Raw genomic sequence first — 20255 nt, 5'->3', positions numbered from 1 at the left:
GGCAATATGTATCCAAGAGATCCTGAGTTCGAGTCTTTCCTCTGGTACTAATTGTGATAATAGCTGCCGCTATTATGGTATTTCAAAATACCAAGTGTTAATTGTTTTTTGGACTGTTATGCAATTAAAGCAATAACAGTTTCAATTTTTAATTTAAAAATGGCTGTTATGCAATTAATATAATGACAGTTTTTTTAGCTTTAATAGGTGAGTGGCAGTTTCATGGGTGGCTATTATGAGATTGACAATTTCAACTGTTATAATATTAATAAATTGGAGTAATCTGACTGTTACTATATTAATTCTTGGGAGAGTAACATCCAAATATTTTTTGTGTATAAAAGGACCGATTCCTTTTCATTTGTGTGAGAGACTCCAATTGTTTTTTGCTCCCATTTTTATATTGTGTCAAAACACCTTTTAGTTCTCATTGTTGATATCATATCATCATTGCTCAGTTACTTCTCTATTATTGTTCTAAATCTCTATTAGAGTGTGCACTCTAAAAGGAGGTTTGTCATCATATCCTGGAGGTTAGTTTGCTGTTGACCCTTTTTGCACCACGAAGATTCTTCAATAGGGGTGGAATTTGATCATAAGGATAGTGCTTTTGCATGCCTTGACATTACTGTATCGTTGCTATTTTTTTCCTGTTTAGCTATTGTGTTTGTTACTGTTTCATTGCTGTATCGTTATTGTTTTACTACTGTCTCACTACTGTTTTTCTTGTTGTTCTTATTGCTATTTTTCTTGTTGTTTTTCTGCTATTTTGTTGCTGTTCTTCCACTATTTTGCTGCTGCTATTTTGTTACTTATTTATATTAAAATTCAACAATCTTAAGATCAGAATTTTCCGAGATGGACGCTGCAATTCTCACCGCCAAATCACTTTCTGACATCTCCAAAATTTAGCCTTTTGACGAAGCTCATTTCAAGAGGTGGCAAGAAAAAATATTTGACTCCCTAGACATGCTCGGTTTTGCAAAGTATCTCTCAACAAAAGAACCAAAACTTGGAGTGGACAATTTTGACAAAAAACTTGACACATGGAAAAAAGGAAATAAGGTATGTCGCCATACTATTCTCAGTACACTATCGAATGAGCTTTATGATGTTTATTGCGCTTATAAGACTGCACATGAGATATGGACAATCCTGAAAAAGAAATGTGTTGTTGAGGATGCTGGATCACAAAAATATGCCATAGGAAACTTCCTAGATTTTAAAATGGTAGAAGAAAAAGAGGTATCCATGCAAGTCCATGACTATCATTTGCTTATAAATGACTTGAAAAATGAAAAAATAATTTTTCCTGAAACTTTTGTGGCTGGTTGTTTAATTGAGAAACTTCCAGATTCATAGAGAGATTATAAGAATAGTATGAAACATAAGCGGAAGCAAATGAGCTTAGAAGATGTGATAGTGCATATTAGGATTCAGGAGACAAATATGCTTAGAAATAAAGCCAATAAGGCCAAGGAATTGACATCCAAGGCTAATGTTGTTGAAAACTAAGTGGCTCCTCCTCAACCTAAGAACAATAAACCATAGAGTTTTAAGAACAATAACAAGAAATTGTTTACAACAAGAACCCCAACACTTTCAAAAAGAAAGGACACTGTTTTGTGCGTGGGGAAACCAGACATTTTGCTAGCCAATGCAAATATAGAAAAAACTAGAGACGAACAAAAATCCTCCTAAAGCCAATCTAGCCGAGGGAGATGATGTCATTGCTATTGTGGTTGTCTCACAAGTGAACATGATTGCTGAAAGGAAAGAATGGATAATTGATTCTAGGGCCAGAAAGCATATTTGTGGAGATAGAAATTCTTTCTATGAATACATACCAGTGAGGGATGGAGAAGAATGTGTTTATCTTGGTGATTCCTACTTTACTTTTGTTTTATCTTGGTGAGAAGAATGTGTTTTCTTCTCAAACTGACTTCTGGGAAAACCCTCTCACTGAGTAATGTTTTACATGTTCTAAACATTCGATATAATCTTGTATATGTTTATGTATTGGGAAAGGCTGCAGTGAAAGTCTCATTTGAGGGTGACAAAATTGTAATGTCCAAGAATGGGGCTTTTGTTGGGAAGCGGTATTGTTCTGAAGAGTTATTTAAACTCAATGTACTTAATATTATTATGAATGAAAATGCATCTTCTTCTGCTTATGGTATTGATTCAATAAATTTATGGCATGGTAGATTAGGTCATGTGAATTATGGTTATCTTAAAAAAGATCAAAGAACTTGGTTTATTATCAAATGTCAATATTCCAAATATTGATAAATGTGATGTGTGTGTGGAATCTAAATCCATTAAAAAGACTTGTAAACTAGTTCTAGAACGGGAAATGAGCTTCTCGGTTTAATTCACAGTGATCTTGGAGATTTGAAAAAACCATGACCAGAGGAGGAAAAAAGTTTTATATAACTTTTATTGATGATTACTCTAGATATACTAGAGTATACTTATTGAGAAGTAAAGATGAAGCAATTAAAATGTTCTTAACTTATAAAAATGAAGTTGAAAATCAACTCAATAAGAAAATTAATAGGTTAAGAACGGATAGAGGAGGTGAATATGAGTCAAAAGACTTTGATTCCTTTTGTAGAGATCATGATATTATACATGAGACTACACCTCCTTGTTCTCCACAATCTAATGGAGTTGCTGAGAGGAAAAAAAACTTTAAAAGAAATTGTGAATGCTATGTTGATTAGTTCTGGAGCACCTTTTAATTTGTGGAGGGAAGCAATGCTTTCAGCTTGTTACATACAAAATAGAATTCCTTTTAAGAAAACAAGCAAAACATTATATGAACTCTGAAAAGGTCATGTACCTAACCTGAAATATTTTAAAGTGTGGGGGTGTTTTGCTAAATTCCTAATTCCTGAACCTAAAAGGAAAAGGTTAGGACCCAAGACTATTGATTGTATGTTTATAGGTTATGCGCAGAATAATGCTACTTATAGATTCATGATAATAAAGCAAGAGGTTGGTTTGTATGATCCAAACACAATCATTGAATCTAAAAACGTAGATTTCTTTGAGAATGTTTTTCCTAAGAAAATCAATTGTGAAAAGGCCTTACCTCAAAATGAAACTTTTGAGAGTTCTCAAAATGAAACTCATCAAAATTCTTCCGAAAGTTCAAAGTTAGAAATAAGAAGAAGTAAGAGAGTAAGAAAAGCCAAAAGTTTTGGTGATGATTATTATGTCTTTCTTACAGAGAATGAACCTTAGACTTATGAAGAAGCAATGACTTCTCATGATGCATCTCTTTGGAAAGAGGCAGTAAATAATGAAATCGAGTCCATTATGAGTAATCATACATGGGAAGTAGTTAATTTGCATCCAAAAACTAAACCAATAGGGTGCAAATAGATATTTAAAAAGAAATTAAAGACTTATGGATCAATTGATAAATACAAGGCAAGATTGGTTGCCAAAGGTTATATACAAAAGAAAGATATAGATTATTTTGACACTTATGCTCTTGTAACAAGAATAGCATCAATTAGAGTGTTAATTGCTTTAGCTACAATTTAAATTTACATATACATCAAAGGATGTAAAGACAACTTTTCTTAATGGAGACCTAGATCAAGAAACTTATATGAAACGACCAGAGGGTTGTGTTATCCCAACTAATGAGCATAAAGTGTGCAAACTGGTAAAGTCTCTTTATAGACTTAAACAGGCACCAAAACAATGGCATGAGAAGTTTGACTAAGTGTTAGTCTCAAATGGTTATACAATTAATTATTAAGATAAATGTGTATATTCTAAATCATTTGAAGACAATACTTATGTGATAATATGTCTCTATGATGATGACATGTTAATATTTAGTGCTAATATGGATGTAATAATTAAGACTAAAGTGTTCCTTGCCTCAAATTTTGATATGAAGGATATGGGAGAGGCAAATGTTATTCTTGGGATTAAAATCATTAAGATAAATGATGGTCTTAAGTTATCACAACAACACTATGTTGAAAATTTCTTAAGAAAATTTAGGTATTTAGACAGTAAACTCGTCTCAACTCCTTATGATGGAAATACTTAACTTAAGAAAAATACGCAACATAGTGTGAGTCAAAATAGATATGCCCAGATCATTGGTAGCCTTATGTACTTAATGAATAGTACAAGGCCTAATATTGCTTATGTTGTCACTAGATTGAGTAGGTATACTCATAATCCTAATAAGAGTCCCTGGATAGCATTAGACAAAGTTGCTAGATATTTGAAGGGCACCATTGATTATGGGCTAACATTTGGAAGTACACCACCTGTATTAGAAGGATATTCCGATGCCAATTGGATATCAGATTTAGATGAAATAAAATCCACAAGTGGTTATATCTTTACACTTGGTGGAGCTGTTGTGTCATGGAAGTCTTCCAAACAAACTTGCATAGCTCTGTCTACCAGGAGTCTGAGCTTATCGCCTTAGAAAAGGCATGTTCTGAGGCTGAGTGGTTAAGGAATCTCTTAGCAAATCTTCCCAGTGAAACTCACCCTCTAGTTTTAGTATCAATCCATTGTGATTGTCAGGCTGCAATTGCGAGAGCAAAGAGCAAAATTTATAATGGGAAAAGCAGACATATCCGGATAAGACATACCATTATAAAACAGATGCTAGAATCTGGGGTAGTGAGCCCAGACTTTGTGAAGTCAGAGTTAAATTTGGCTGATCCTCTGACTAAACCACTAAGTAGAAGGTTAGTGGAATACACATCGAGGGGGATGAGACTTATGCCTAAAGCATAAGGCAAGAGTGGTGGACTGTGGTAACCCTACTTATGTGATTGGAGATCCCATGAAGTAGGTTCATAAGGGTAATAACAAGTTACTTGTTGTCTTGTTAAGTATTGTCGAATTTTTATCTATAGAAAATCCTCCTTTGGCGAGATAATACTGATTGCAGTGAATAAGGTTGAGTAAAATTATTCTTAATGAAATCCATAGCCAACATAATTAATGGTGTGAAAAACTGCAATTCACACCTTATGGAGGTTTACCTATGTGAGTGTGGAATTGGATCGATTCCTATGAGAGCTTAGGTAGGCATCTCTAAAGCATTCATGAAATTCAGGCTAGCATAGGGCCATAAAGTGCTAAACCGTAGAACAGTATACAATATAGAGAATTTAGTATGAGAAACTAATCCTTTGAATTACATAAAGAAATTTTTGGTTCATAGAAACTTAGTTTCACCAAATTTCTGTAATTCACGTTTCGTTACTTAATGATTGGTTCATAGTCCGAAAGACACCAACTCATAAACATTAAATTCTATAATCAGTGGTGATTGGTTATTTTGAAATATGTGGGGGATTGTGATAATAGTTGCGGCCATTATGGTATTTCAAAATACCAAGTGTTAATTTTTTTTTGGACTGTTATGCAATTAAAGTAATAACAGTTTCAATTTTTAATTTAAAAATGGTTGTTATGCAATTAGTATAATGACAGTTTTTTGAGCTTGAATAGGTAAGTGGTAGTTTCATGGGTGGCTATTATGAGATTGACAGTTTCAACTGTTATAATATTAATAAATTAGGGTAATTTGGTTGTTACTATATTAATTCTTGGGAGAGTAACATCCAAATATTTTTTGTGTATAAAAGGACTGATTCCTTTTCATTTGTGTGAGAGACTCCAATTGTTTTTTGCTCACATTTTCATTTTGTGTCAAAACACCTTTTAGTTCTCATTGTTGATATCATATCATCATTGCTCAGTTACTTCTTTATTACTGTTCTAAATCTCTATTAGAGTGTGCACTCTAAAGGAGGTTCGTCATTGTATCCTGAAGGTCAGTCTACTGTTGAGTCTTTTTGCACCACGAAGATTCTTCAATGGGGGCGGAATTCTAATCTTAAGGACAATGCTTTTGCACACCTTGATGCTGCTGTATCGTTGCTGTTTTTCTGCTATGTTCATTAATGTTTCACTGCTATATCATTACTGTTTTGCTGCTGTCTCGTTGCTGTCTTGCTGCTGTTCTTCTGCTGTTTTGTTGCTTATTTGTATTGAAATTCAACACTAATAGGGGTAACTACTGGATTTCTTATTCGACGATAGTTCCAAGGTTTCAAATAATTAGTTGAGTTGCGTGTAAACTACCTCGGACACCCCCCAATTATCCAAAAAAAAAAAAGAGATTAAAGCAGTCTAAACAAAAATTATAGTCTACTTGCTTGTACTATCTAGTCCAACATGTAAATTCTAACCATATTACCAAAGCGATGTGTAGTCCAAAAGGTTTAAAAGGAGCAAGTAAATCGAAGGAATAGAAGTGAAGGTTGTAAATTTGTAATTTCATTAAGGGAACCAGGGCTGCAATGTTGATCATAAAACGCGAAGGTGAACCGTGGGATAAACTCTCAAACTGGAAGAATGGATGAAGATTCCTGCCCTTTTTCCCTCTCTATCCGGGCTTTTCGGTGAGCTAAGCCTAGTGATGTTTGGTCTGCACTCACAGTTGGACCTATAACTTAGGTCTTCTCAAAAGGAGCCCACTCATGAGTGCGTTTAGTATCACTAATTTCAATCGACCCAAATTCGGTTAGGCCCTTATTCGATCTAACTCTTGCTTTTTGACATTTCAGGCTTTGCTGCGCAGACGGCGACGGAGACGCTCCAATTTGTTGAGAAAAGAAAAGACAGGGGCTTTGTTTTTTTTTTCGGCTACCTTTAACCTTTTACTACCCTCTTGATGATTTCAGGTGGTAAACAAAACAAGTAAGAACAAATAATAATAATAATAAATAATGGGTATGGCTAATGGCTTTCACGATAAAGTGTTAAATAGCTTTGATTAAAGGTTCACAACGGTTCCATGATTGACGCTAATGGAGTAACATCAGAAACTTTTTCCCCATCATAAAATTTGGCCACAATCCACAACAAGAAAACACGTGGCGACACGTGATTCAATTTCTGGTAAAAAGATGCTAACTTTTGACGACATTCTTACGTACACGTAGCTAGCCCAGAGTCCCAGACTTACAATACAAAGAAAAGAAAGGAAGTTAGTTTGATGAACATGGTCAAAAATTATACACTAAATAGATTCTGGTTAGTTTTGTCTTTTTGTTCTTTTTAGCTTATAAATAACCTCCGCTTAACTTAAAAAGCAGAAAGGGAATGTTCTTCCCTTTGATCTGTATCTGTATGCGGTGTGAATGATGAATCTTGATTTTAATAATTCTACAAACATCCTGCATGCATTATAAGAATCATTGATAACATAAAACTATAGTGTAGCTCCTTCTTTTGCTTTACAAAAAGACTACCCAACTCATCATTAGACATAAGTCCATTGCCAGTCTAAAAGTAGAATGTCGCATTAATGGCGCTGGATAGGGGGAAGAGCGCCGAGTCGGTGCTCATGTTGGTTGGTTTTGAGTTAAATATATAGTGGTTGTACCATTTCTTTTGCAGCCTATTATTGCTATTCAGACGTGCCTAACATGTTATCATGGGTTTATGTCAGTGCATGTCATATAATTTTGTAACACATTTCTGTTTATTTATTTCAAAAGAAATGTATATTTTACGTAAGAGTACGAATCTGTATTTCTAGCAGTTATGCATTAATAACTCCAACAGCAAGATGTTGACGTTACTTTTGCAAATGGGGAAAACAAACTGTATGACAAACTAAAATCCAATAAAATATTCTGAAAAAAGAGGTAACGTTTACTTGGACTCCATCATGGATTTCGTGGTTGGATAGGTAAAGCCAATCTAACAAAGATTTATGGAATTTAAGTCAAGCTACGACAGCATGCTTGGTTTGGCCAGGAATGCCTTACCCATACAAATTTTGGATTCAAACTTTGAGATCATTTATTATCGTATTATGATTTATTTGATCATTTTAGTTTATAGATTATTCAATAAACTTTGGATTATCACATTATGACTTATCTGATTTTTTAAGTTTGTGGACTCCCGATTACAAAAAAAATAAAAAAATAAAAATAATGACAGCATGCTTCAGATGGAAGGCTCAGTTTGGAAATTATTACACTTGGGAACAAATTAAAGAAAATCATTAGTATTACACAAAACGCCAGACATAATTATCTTTAGCATGCATCAATAGTTTTACCCTTGAGTGAATCCTCACTCAACTTTCTAACAACCATTGCAATTAATCCAATTAAGCAATATATAATATATCAACGCTCTCATTTTAAGTTTTTAAAGTACATTATACTATAATTTGTATAATATTTAATTACGACGTTGACATGTGTAAATGTTAATTAATTACAATGATAACTAGTTAATTGAAAAAAGAAAAGAATAATTAAAAGAAGAGAGTAGACGGGGCATTAGATGTTATTCTAAATAGTGAAATAATATGCGGTTCTATCTTGAAAGATACGGTATGTAGCGGAAACATGAAGCTTACGGCGGGAAAACAGAAAAAGCAAACAAAAAGCTTCAAAGCAATCTCTCTAATATCTATCTCGACTATTTTAAAAGCAAACCCCAAAATTAAAAACGAAAACAAAAACATAAACACAAATCAATCTCTCTCTCTCTCTGTGTTCTCTCCCCGGAGACATTGAGTGAGAGAAACCTTGAGGATCAGCTTCCTCAATACGCATCCTCCTCCGTCATAGATCTCCTCCTTCATCAACACCAACTCGCTTTCAGGTACTATTTTCTTCTCACATTTCCAAATACCGTTTAATTCTCCACATATTGTCGTTTTTTAATCTTTTTTTTGAGCTTAGATCAAGTCTTTTTGCTATGAGCTAGAGGTATGGCTATATTACAATGTGAGAATGATTTATTCATTTTTTTTTATTGTAGTAAAATTTAATGAAGTGAATGTAATCTATCTACTTGTGTTTTTCTTCTCCTTGCTATTGAAAGAACTGTACAACATAAACTTCACCATTTTTTTTAATCTTTGAACCACCGTTTCATTTTCTCGGTGAACAAGCAAGCACAAAACAGAAAGGTAACGGTAACTTTTGAATTTTTATTCTTCTGAAATATGAACATGATCTGTTTTCTTATTGACTTATTGTGTCTATTTCTATCCCGTTAATTGCGAGATTTTTATTTTATTTTATAAAATTATAAATCCCTATGATAGCTTAACTGCTTAACAGCTTCTCTGGCTTCTTCCAGATATTGATATTGACATGTTCAGTATTCTCTACAGAGCAAACTTGACAAAATAGCAGAATAATTAGTCAATAACCAAATTTACCCCAATATAATAAAATCAGTTTCCCTACTTGATGTGAAGTCTCAGGAGAGTGAGGAGGGTATAATCGTCTATGAAATTGTTCTTTCATTAAAGTTGCGTTTAGACGACTTGCAAGCCAAGGAAAGATTCCCTTTACTCTTCTAGTGCCTACACGCATCTCGAGGTGGTTAATGATTTTTAGAAAATTTTGGATTCTTTTAACTGTTCATTCATCGATGCTTGTGCATGTGTGTCTGAGTTGTGAGTTGTGATCCTCAAATGAAGGAATTTTCATTAGCTTCACGAGCACCATTCATGTAATTAACTTCCGGATCGAGATCTAACCAAACATCGGTAGATCAATAAGAATTAATATATATATTTTTATTTATTTTAAATATACAAATAATTAGGATATATAACATTAATGTCATTTAATTTTTGTGCTCACATAGGCCTAGCCGAGTCTAATCATCTTCATAGGATGCTGAATTCGGCAGAGAGCTTCATTCAATAATGGACAACTTTCATTAATGTAGCTAAACTGTTTGGTTTACTAATTAATCATTTACCAGTTCATTGGATGATACATTATACATAGTTAGTATGTCAACGGGGCGACTCTTGAGAGCTTGAAGCTTCTTTTAGGGTGAGCAGTAGTTCAATGTTTTTAGCAAATCTTTAGAAATTTGTTGTGCTTTGCAAGCTCGAAGGGCAAGATCATAGTTTAGGTGCCTGAAATTGCCCACCACGACAAGAAATTTGCCGGAACCAGCAATGGAATCGAAATGGTCCAAGTCCATTTTATGTTGGCAAACAAACACCTTTGAAAGAGAACCGTATTACTATCTTTTAGGAACTAGTTTTATGTCCAGAATTTGTGGTCACTTGTTTGCTGGTCTATATTCTTCTATATTGAATGACTCCGGTCTCCAGTTTTGATGCTTGGGTTACGGTAGCGGTACACGATCTTATACGGATCTTTTATGATAAATATGAGTGTGTTTTCCGCAATGCAGGTGAAAACTAATTAAACAAAATGAAATCCATTGCTTCTTTTGATTAATGGCCTTATGTGATGAAGAGTAGTTCTAAGGTGGAATGGAGACTGGTGCAAGATATGGCAACGAGAGGCGTGCAGCATTTAAGGATGACTCGTGGTTTAGCCAATTTCGGAACGGCTCCAATCCTTGGATGGCCAGATATGTTTATGCGTTGATTTTTCTGGTAGCGAACTTGCTAGCATGGGTAGTTCGGGATTATAGCAGCGGAGCCTTGACGGAAATGGAAAGTAAGATTTGATTGTTTTCTTTAACTCGAGTGCACTATATTGGATTTTTCTTTCTTCTGTAGTTACTTATTTGTTCTAAAGAATTGACTTAGAAACTGAAAGCAAGCTTTTATTAAGCTTTATTTTTGTAGTGTGTATTACAATATGCAGAAAATTACCACCACCATATTTACGATTCCTTTTGCTGATTATACCGAGTGGTCTGTCAAGCAAATTTCACATTTGGTGATGAACTGTGATGCAGGACTAAAGAACTGCAAAGGTGGGCATGAATGTTTGGGCGCAGAAGGTGTTCTTCGAGTGAGCTTGGGTTGCTTTGTATCCTTTATATCAGAAGCATGGAATTCAGTCTTTTGCACCATAATTAGCATTTCATTTTTCTTGGTTAGACAGATGGAGGATCTACCATTAAATTATTTCAAATGAATAAAAAAGGGAAAAAAAACTATTATCAGGAGAATGCAAATGTAGGTTTTGGCGACAGAATTTTTTTTGAAATAGCTAACAAGCTTTCTCGTGTTCACTCAAACTGAATGCCTTGTATGAAGGTCTGTACATCTCAAACTGAATATCATGATATGTCTTGACACTTGCAGACTTTTATTCTTTAGCTGAATCTCAGCATTGGTCCTTTTCAAAAATTGCATTTTGCCTTAACACTACTACAGATGTTTTTTTTCATTATGTTCCTATCAACAGCTGGTACTTCAAAGTTATACGCGTCCAGAGATTCGTGGCATTCTGGATGGTGGTCTGCAAAGATTATCATGTGGATTGCCTTGACAGTCATCCCCTTTCTATTGCCTTCTTCCTTTATTCAGCTTTATGGTTCGTTAGATTACATTCTATAAATTCTCCCTAATTGTTATATTGAATCAAGGGTCTTATTAATTTTGGATTTTCATTCATTTAGTTTATATATTTAATGATTGTGGTCTTCATATATTTGGCAGGGGAGGTTGCGCACTTTGGTGCCGGGTACATTGATTCCTGTTATAATTTCCTGTCTACAAAACATGTACAATCTTAGTAGTGTTGGTTGTTTAGGAAGTTTAAGATTCTTCCTAAATTTAGTCATTGAGCTGTAACGAGACTTTTATTTAGTGACCTTTACCAAATTCTTTTCAGGGTCTTTCTCCTAATTCAGCTAATCAGCGTAATCAGCTTCATTACATGGCTAAACGATTGTTGTCTGTCTGAGAAAAATGCAGAAAGATGGTAATACCTTTCTCCTCATTCTGGAACATAGAATGCGGCATCCACATTTAAGCACCTATTCTAGAAATGATTAAATTGCTTGAGATTGTAAATATTGATATTTAATTCATTCTTAATATTTGATAAGCTTTGTTATACTACATATTAGTCTTGAGTGGTGCATATTTTCACCCAGACCAAAAACGGGTAACCAAATTGGTTTTCTGGCTGGTTTTCAAGATTCTTTGGAATTATTTGAAACCACTTTTTGGACAGTGGAACATTTTGCCAATGCCAAACCATTGATCCCCCTCAGTGACTCAAGGCTACGAAATAACTTAATACAATTTCATTCTTCACCTGCGGAAACATTTATTTAAATAATTGAAGCCGTAGTTTTATTTGAAGGAAAGAAATTTCAATGACCTATGTGCCAGTATTTATTGCTTGGATATCAATACTGACCAAAAATAAGGTTTTGAACTGCAGCCACATCCATGTTATGCTAACTGCAACCACCGCATATGTTATATGCATAGTGGGGATCATAATGATGTACATTTGGTATACACCAGACCCTTCTTGCCTCCTCAACATTTTTTTCATTACATGGACACTGGTGCTCCTCCAACTCATGACCAGCGTCTCTCTGCACCCAAAAGTAAGTTCTAATTAGCTCATTCATTCATTTCATTCAGATTATCATGTTCTAATATGAATTGAAATTAGATGGCACATATTTGCTTGAAACAGGTAAATGTTGGTTTCTTGGCTCCAGGGCTTATGGGGCTTTATGTGGTATTTATCTGCTGGTGTGCCATTCGAAGGTATGGTGTAAAAGTCTTTGGTTGCCATGCCTTGATAAATTTCACTAACTGATGCATTTTAAACTGCGTCCTCCATAGTTATCAGCTTTCAAAGTGCTATCTAATTTGGCCATAAATCTTCCCTTAATCACAAATCAAGAATTTACTGATGGAGAGGGAAGGAAGTGTCCATGGGTGTGGGTCTACCTATCCTACGGAACAGTGTATAATTTCACATTTAATTAAGAGAAGAAAAAAAAAAAAAAAAAAAAGATGAACAAAGAAAGCGAAAGCAGTGAAAGATAAAAGTTCCTGGCGAGTCCCTTGGCTAACCAACTTAAAGAGCGCTTTAAAAAAAGCAGTATTTGAACGCAGTAGTTAATTCAAAAGGAGGATTATGTTCATTGGTGAATCTTCAGTTTGCTTTTAACTTTATTGACCAGATTTTCTTTTGAATGAAGAGTTGGAACTTGCTTTTTAATGGATAAATGAGTGCTATTTATCTATTGCTTCATTTTGTCCTTTTGTGTTTCAAGTGAATTAAATTTAATTCCAGTTTTGTTTATACAGTGAACCTGCAGGGGAAAGTTGCAACAGGAAAGCAGAAGCTTCAAACAGAACGGACTGGCTTACTATCATAGTATGACTTTCTTATGAGTTATAAACTTACAGACACTAGCTTTACTTACTGGATGCGTTTTAAAAGTTTCAACGATCTCAAGTGGTTTGGCCATCAATATTGTGCTCAACATTTGCTCAGTAAAAATTTACTACAAGACAAAAACTTCAAGTTTTGTGGATGAAACCGATTATATAAGCCCAGAAACCAAACTTTCAAACTCATTCCATGAGTAACATAAACATGCAAAATGCAGAAGGATCAACCTTAATTTTAATGTATAATCTGAAAGCAAATTCAGAGAAAAGATAGGAGAAGTTTTTGTGTTATAATATAGTTCATATTTGACCTTGAAAATAGGGTAGCTCATGTAATCATGCTGATAAAAACTTTTAAATTTTCAAAATATTTTTGTTGCTGACAAATTAACAATTTCTTGCCCTGGTATAATAATAGAAATCTCATATGTTTGACAGAGCTTTGTTGTTGCACTACTTGCAATGGTCATTGCAACATTTTCTACAGGCATCGATTCAAAATGCTTTCAGGTATGTGCCGCCACCTACATAATCTTTTAATCTCGTCATAAATTATCCGCAAAATTGTCTGACAACAGCTGCAGTTCAGGAAGGATGAGCCACCAGCAGAAGATGATGTTCCATACGGTTATGGTTTCTTTCATTTTGTTTTCGCCACTGGAGCCATGTACTTCGCAATGCTACTGATTGGGTGGAATACACATCACACCATTAAAAAGTACGTCTTCAAACGAATTTCACATAATCAGTTAATGCATAAACAACCCCGAAGCATATCATTCTGTATTTCTTTTAGATCGAGTTCAAAGTGATTTCCCATATAATTTCAAACGCTTCTTGTTTCTCAGCTTTAAGTTTCTCTTGAGGTGCAGGTGGACAATTGATGTGGGTTGGACAAGCACTTGGGTCAGGATAGTTAATGAATGGCTGGCAGTTTGTGTATATCGTAAGTATTTGACATGAAATTCATCCATTTATAATTTGAATACGCTTGTCATAGTGAAAAAAATATTATTAATTATTTATTTTTATTTGCAGTGTGGATGCTGGTGGCCCCAATCTTCCTGAAAAGCAGACAAGTAGATGAATCGTCTGTGTAAAAGTCTCCAAAATTATATTGTAACTGTTCACATTGCAGATGCTAGAAGAAATCGTAGCTTGGCCAGAGCGATAGTACACGCACACATGTACTCATCAGTCATCACATTATACAAATTCAATCTCGGCCTCACCCTACCCAAAGATATTATAGAAAAATATAAATGGGAAAATACAAATTTATCTGTACATATGCAAATGCAATTGATGAAATATTTTATAATGTCCCAATTCCTGACGGGGTTCTGCCCTGTAAGGACAATTTTTTTTTTTTTTTCCTTTTTTGCCAGGCTTCCCGATTCATACTTTTTAAAATACATAATATAATATATGGCTAAATTTTGTGCATTTACATTGGCCGATTAATAATTAAAATTACACTTTAAGTTTACATTCTTATTATATGGTAATTTTTACATTTTCACATCATTCTAGAACCATTTAGATTTTATTAAAAACATATAGAGAAAAATAATAATAATAATAACTTCCCTTTGCATGTCTCTAAATTTCTTGTGTATATGTATTCTTCTTTCAATTGAATTTTACAAGAGTATTTTTCTATATAAATTCTTATCTACAAATTTATGCACAACTACGTTTTTATTAATATCTATAAAAAAAATTTCATTTTTCCATTAATAAAATTAAAATAACAAAACAAATAGTAATTTAAATTTTATACACTATCAAATGTACTAATATTTGAAGTTGGGGTTCATGTTGTATAAAATTCTTATTTTCTTCTACCCAAAACAATCCTTCTTCCATTATGATCCTCTGATCTTGGTCTGCCTTACATCACATCTCTGTTTCTTCAATTAGCATTTGATAAAACTCAACAAAAAAGGGAAAGATTAACTCACAATCTTATTTCTTATGTGCCATGTACAGTAGAATTTATATACAAAAGACTTGAGTTCAAGAAAAGAAAGAATCAAATATTGCTACACATAAGGAGAAAAAGAAAAGGAAAGAAGATAAACACGAGCAATATATGCATAGAGCCGTTATCATTAACAAACTCCTTAAATTACTCCATGTATCACTTTCAGTTTGTCTGCACAATAAGTTCCACAGATTGATCCTTCAATTCTGCTCCATAATACTTCCCCTCAAGTTGGAGCATATATGTCAACCATATCCAACTTGCCAAGAAGACAACCAAATTGCTCACTTGCCAAAGGCTTTGTAAAGATGTCTGCAACTTGCTTTAAGGTGGAAATATGCTCTGTTTTAATTAATCCTTTTTGAATCTTTTCACGAATGAAGTGGAAATCTAACTCAATGTGTTTCGTCCGTTCATGAAAAACAGGATTAACTGCGATATGAAGAGCAGTCTGATTGTCACAGTATAAAATGCTTGGGGTGGATGAATTAAGACCAAAATCAGCCAATAAAAACTCCAACCATTGTAACTCACATGTAGCTTGAGCCATAAAGCGGTACTCTACTTTAGCAGAGGATCTCGAAACAACACTTTGCTCTTTTGCTTTCCATGAAATAGGACTAGACCCAAGAAAGATACAAAAACCACTTGTGGAGTGACGAGTTAGAGGGCAACCTACCTAATCAGAATCTACATAAGCAATTAGTTTCAGTTGGCTGGAAGAATTCATCAAAACACCTTTACCAGGATTGGCTTTCAAATAAACACGTAAGGCTGCTTCAAGGTGCGGCTTTCGTGGTGAATGCATAAATTGACTAAGAACATTAATGACAGAGAAAATATCAAGCCATGTGATTGTTAAATAAATTAAACAACCTATAAGTCGATGATAAGTCGATGGATCAGACAAGAGTTCACCATCTTCACCCGTGAATTTAACATTTTGTTCCATGGGAGTCTTGGAATGACGACAACATATCATGTAGAATATCAAGGCTATATTTTCGTTGACAAAGAAATATTCCTTGTGATGAATGAGCTACCTCAATGCCAAGGAAATACTTTGGTGCACCAAGATCTTTTATGCTGAACTTATCATTGAGCTTTTCTTCAAGTCTTCAATCTCAACTATGTAGTCACTTGCCACAAGGATATCATCAACATAAATTAAAACAAAAATAGAGCCTTGTGATGTCCTTTTGAAGAAAAGTGTGGGTTCTACCCTTGATTGAATATATCCCATAGAAATCAAAAATTGACTTAGCTTGTCAAACTAATTACGACTTGCTTGTTTAAGTCTATAAATTGATTTGTTAAGGCGACATACATAATTTTCTTTCTCCTCCTGTCAAAAATAACCTAGAGACACTTGCATATAAATCTCTTCATTGAGGTCTCCATGGAGGAATGCATTATTGACATCTACTTGGTGTAAAGATCACCCCTTGATAGCAGCTATGGCAAAAAAACAACGAACGGCCACCGTCCACCATCTTTGCTACCGGAACGAATATTTCCTTGTAATCCACCCCTTCCATTTGTGTGAATCTTTTAGCAACCAAACGTGCTTTGTACCTTTCAATGGTCCCATATGAGCGATACTTGATCTCGTACACCCATTTACAGCCGATGGGTTGTTTACCATATGGTAAAGATGTGATAGTCCAAGTATTATTCTTCTCAAGAGCATTTATGTTGGTTCAGATGGTTCTACTGGAGAGTGATGAAGAAGAGAGATTTTGCAAAGGAAAGAGACGGTTGCAACTGGAAATGAGTGCTCTATTTTCATTCATAGAATATCGATAGTATATGTACAAGACCAGTCCACTGTTTTACCCAAACAACCTAATGCAGTGGATAAATTTTACACATTTGAATTTTGAAATAAACTTACAACAAAACATGTCTTAATCTCAACTAAACTCAACTAAACATGTCACAAAAACATCACACTAATTCATCAAAACAGTAGCTTCAAACACTACACCCGTAACAACAACTTGAACACTTGGCGCCAAAAACAGTTTGAAGCTTTAACTGAATAATTCTGCATTTCCAGCAAATTATGACCATCTTCAACACTCCTCCTTGATAATCTTGCTGGAAACATCATGTTTGAGTCTTAAATTCTCAAACTTGGCTTTAGATAAAGCCTTGGTCATGATGTCTACCACCTGGTCTTCACCCCTGCAACGGATCAATTTAACCTCTCCATTACTTTCTACCTTTCTCACAGCATGGAACTTAATTTTGATGTGCTTGGTTTTGCTGTGTAAGAAAGGATTTTTTGCCATTGCCACGGCTGACTAGTAGTCACAGAAGATCACAGTTGGACTCTTCTAAGTTTGCTTCAAATCCTCCAAAATTTTCCTAAGCCATATGGCTTGGTTTACGGTAGCAGCAGTAGAAATGTATTCTGCTTCTGTTGTGGACTGAGCTATGGTGTCTTGTTTTTTGGATAGCCAACATATAGCTCTTAAATTCAAGAAGAAGGCATAGCCGGAAGTACTTCTCATATCATCAATACATCCAGCCCAATCACTGTCAGAGTACCTAACAAGCTGAAAGTTTTCAGACTTCTTAAACCATACACCAAGATCAAAACTTCCTTTAATGTACCTCAACACCCTCTTGGCTACCTTGAGATGAACTTCACTTGGGTTTCTCATGAACCTGGAGAGGAGGCTTGTAGTAAACATTAAGTCAGGCCTGGTGGCTGTCAAGTACAATAGACAGCCAATCAAACTTCTATAAATTCCCTCATCAATCTTCACAGCCCCATCATCTTTGCTTAGCTTCAAGTTTACAACCAGTGGAGTGTCCACTGGTCTGCACCTATCCATGTTGAACTTGTGTAGGATTTCATTAGCATATTTTCTTTAGCTAACAAATATCCCATGTTGAGTTTGGCTAATCTCCATTCCAAGGAAATAAGACATTTCCCCTAGATCAGTCATTTCGAACTCATTGTGCATTGCCTTCTTAAACTCTTCTAGTTGAATTGGACTGTTTCCTGTGATGAGTAAATCGTCTACATATAGTGATACAATAATAAACTCCCCTTCCAACTCTCTCACATACAATGTGTACTCATTTGGGCTCCTCATGTATCCCAAACTAATCAAATGATCATTGATTCTACTATACGAGGCTCTAGGGGCCTGTTTTAGGCCATATAATGCCTTCCTCAACAGATAAACTTTGTTCTCATGCCCTTCTACTTCATATCCCTCCGACTGCTCCACATAAATTTCTTCATTGAGCCAACCATTCAGGAATGCAGACTTGACATCTAACTGATAAATCCTCCATTCAAATTGGGCTGCCAAAGCAAAGAGAAGCCTAATTGTATCATGCCTGGCCACGGGTGCAAATGTATCCGAGAAGTCTACTCCAAATTGCTGAGCAAATCCCTTGACAACCAACCTTGCTTTATGCTATAAACTGATCCATTTGGTTTTAATTTTCTTTTGTAAATCCATTTAACTTGGAGTACCTTTCTGGTTGCTAGTCTGTCTACCAATTCCCAGGTTCCATTCTTCTCAATCATGTTTAACTCCTCTTCTATTGCATTCCTCCAAGTATTTGATTTAGCAGTTTCATTGTAATTTGCAGGTTCAAGTAAGGCTGCATTACACCTTTCATAAACCTCTACCAGAGGTCTGGTACCTCTAACTGGAATGTCATCAACTGAATCTATCTCTTTTTGTTCATCATTTCGGCTCACTGCTGGATCTGTCAACTACCCCCGTAAATCTTCTTCAATCTCATTTTTCTTCTAGTTCCATACACCATTTTCATCTACTTTCACATCTCTAGTGATGTGAATTTTCTTAGTTTCTGGAACATAGACTCTGTAAGCCTTGGATTGCCCACTATAGCCAATGAAGATTCCTATCATGGCTTTGTCATCTAACTTGCTTCTCCTAACTACTAGGATAAGTGCATAACATATACTTCCAAAAATTCTCAGATTTTCCACCGTAGGCTTCACCCCATACCAAGCCTCATAGGGAGTTTGATTAACTAAAGCTTTAGTGGGAAATTTATTGAGCAAATAAACCCTGTGTTCATTGCCTCTGCCCAAAAGGACTTGGGCAACTTCTTCTCAGCAACCACACACCTAGCCATCTCCATAACAGTCCTATTTTTTCTCTCACTGACTCCATTTTGTTGTGGAGTATAGGGATTGCTAAATTGATGTTTAATTCCCGCCTACTTGCAAATTGATTCAAACTCATTTGAAGTGTACTCACTCCTATTATCATTTCTCACTGTTTTGATACTAAAACCAGTTTGGTTTTCAACTTGCAGCTTGAATCTCCCAAACACAGCTGCAACTTCATTCTTTTGTTTGAAAAAATAGACCCAACACATCCTGGACCAATCATCAATGAACAAGACAAAATACTTGCTCCCATTCAGTGAAGGTGTCTTCATAGGTCCACACACATCTGTGTGGATAAGTTCGAGTTTCTCAGCAGCTCTCCAAGCTTGGTTCATGGGAAAGGGTTGTCTACTCATCTTGCCAAGTTGACAAGTAGCACACATAGCCTTAGATTTTTCGATTTCTGGCAGGTTTTGGACAAGATTTTTGGTCTGAATTTCTCTAAGACCATGGTAGTTGAAATAGCCAAATCACTTATGCCACAACTCAGACTCATTTACTTCAGCAGTATAGACTTTAGATTCTGGTTTTTTTAGCCTAATAGGGAAGCATTTTCCCATCATTTTAACCTTTATTAGTTTATTGCCTTCACATTGGTCTTAGAAATGCAGGACATAATTCTTTTCTAGCATTTGTCCTACACTAAGTAAATTGTAACTTATGTCTGGTACATACAAGACATTAGGAATCAGTTTAATACCTGACCTTGTCTGCACAGCAACATCTCTTCTCCTTTTGACACCCACAAACTCTCAATTTCCAACTTTAACTTTGGAGTGGTATGCCCTGTCCAGGTTGACAAAATCTCGCACGTTTGCTATCATTTGGTTAGTGCAGCCATTGTTTATCAGCCATGCATCATTGCAAACCTGAGTTGCACAGCAAGATGCACAAACAATTACTCAGATTCTGAATTT

At 35.1% G+C, this 20255-nt stretch overlaps 2 protein-coding genes across 5 annotated transcripts; one reads left to right on the top strand and one right to left on the bottom strand.

The window, feature by feature from the left end:
• Positions 1-8498: 8498 nt before the first annotated feature.
• On the top strand, positions 8499-14501 carry LOC116128029 (probable serine incorporator). 4 transcript variants are annotated; one of them, XM_031413704.1, is made up of 14 exons: positions 8501-8688; positions 9293-9416; positions 10252-10523; positions 10768-10841; positions 11192-11351; positions 11477-11501; positions 11652-11741; positions 12210-12381; positions 12474-12547; positions 13097-13166; positions 13622-13693; positions 13768-13901; positions 14056-14129; positions 14222-14501. In XM_031413704.1, the coding sequence occupies exons 3-14, from the start codon at positions 10334-10336 to the stop codon at positions 14281-14283; spliced, it is 1197 nt and encodes a 398-aa protein (XP_031269564.1). In that variant the 5' UTR covers positions 8501-8688; positions 9293-9416; positions 10252-10333; the 3' UTR covers positions 14284-14501. The 4 variants fall into 4 exon arrangements, 3 of the variants coding, with proteins under 3 accessions (XP_031269564.1, XP_031269563.1, XP_031269565.1); XM_031413703.1 differs by lacking the exon at positions 9293-9416; XM_031413705.1 differs by lacking the exons at positions 8501-8688; positions 9293-9416 and adding an exon at positions 9757-9881.
• A 3008-nt stretch (positions 14502-17509) lies between these two features.
• Positions 17510-18013, bottom strand: LOC116127881 (secreted RxLR effector protein 161-like). The gene has a single exon (XM_031413539.1). The coding sequence runs from the start codon at positions 18011-18013 to the stop codon at positions 17510-17512; it is 504 nt and encodes a 167-aa protein (XP_031269399.1).
• Between the last annotated feature and the right edge of the window lie 2242 nt (positions 18014-20255).

Source organism: Pistacia vera, unplaced genomic scaffold (genome assembly GCF_008641045.1).
Source record: "Pistacia vera cultivar Batoury unplaced genomic scaffold, PisVer_v2 Contig196, whole genome shotgun sequence".
Lineage (NCBI taxonomy): Eukaryota > Viridiplantae > Streptophyta > Magnoliopsida > Sapindales > Anacardiaceae > Pistacia > Pistacia vera.
Note: the sequence above shows the minus strand (reverse complement) of the source record. Positions and strands in the feature narration are given on the sequence as shown.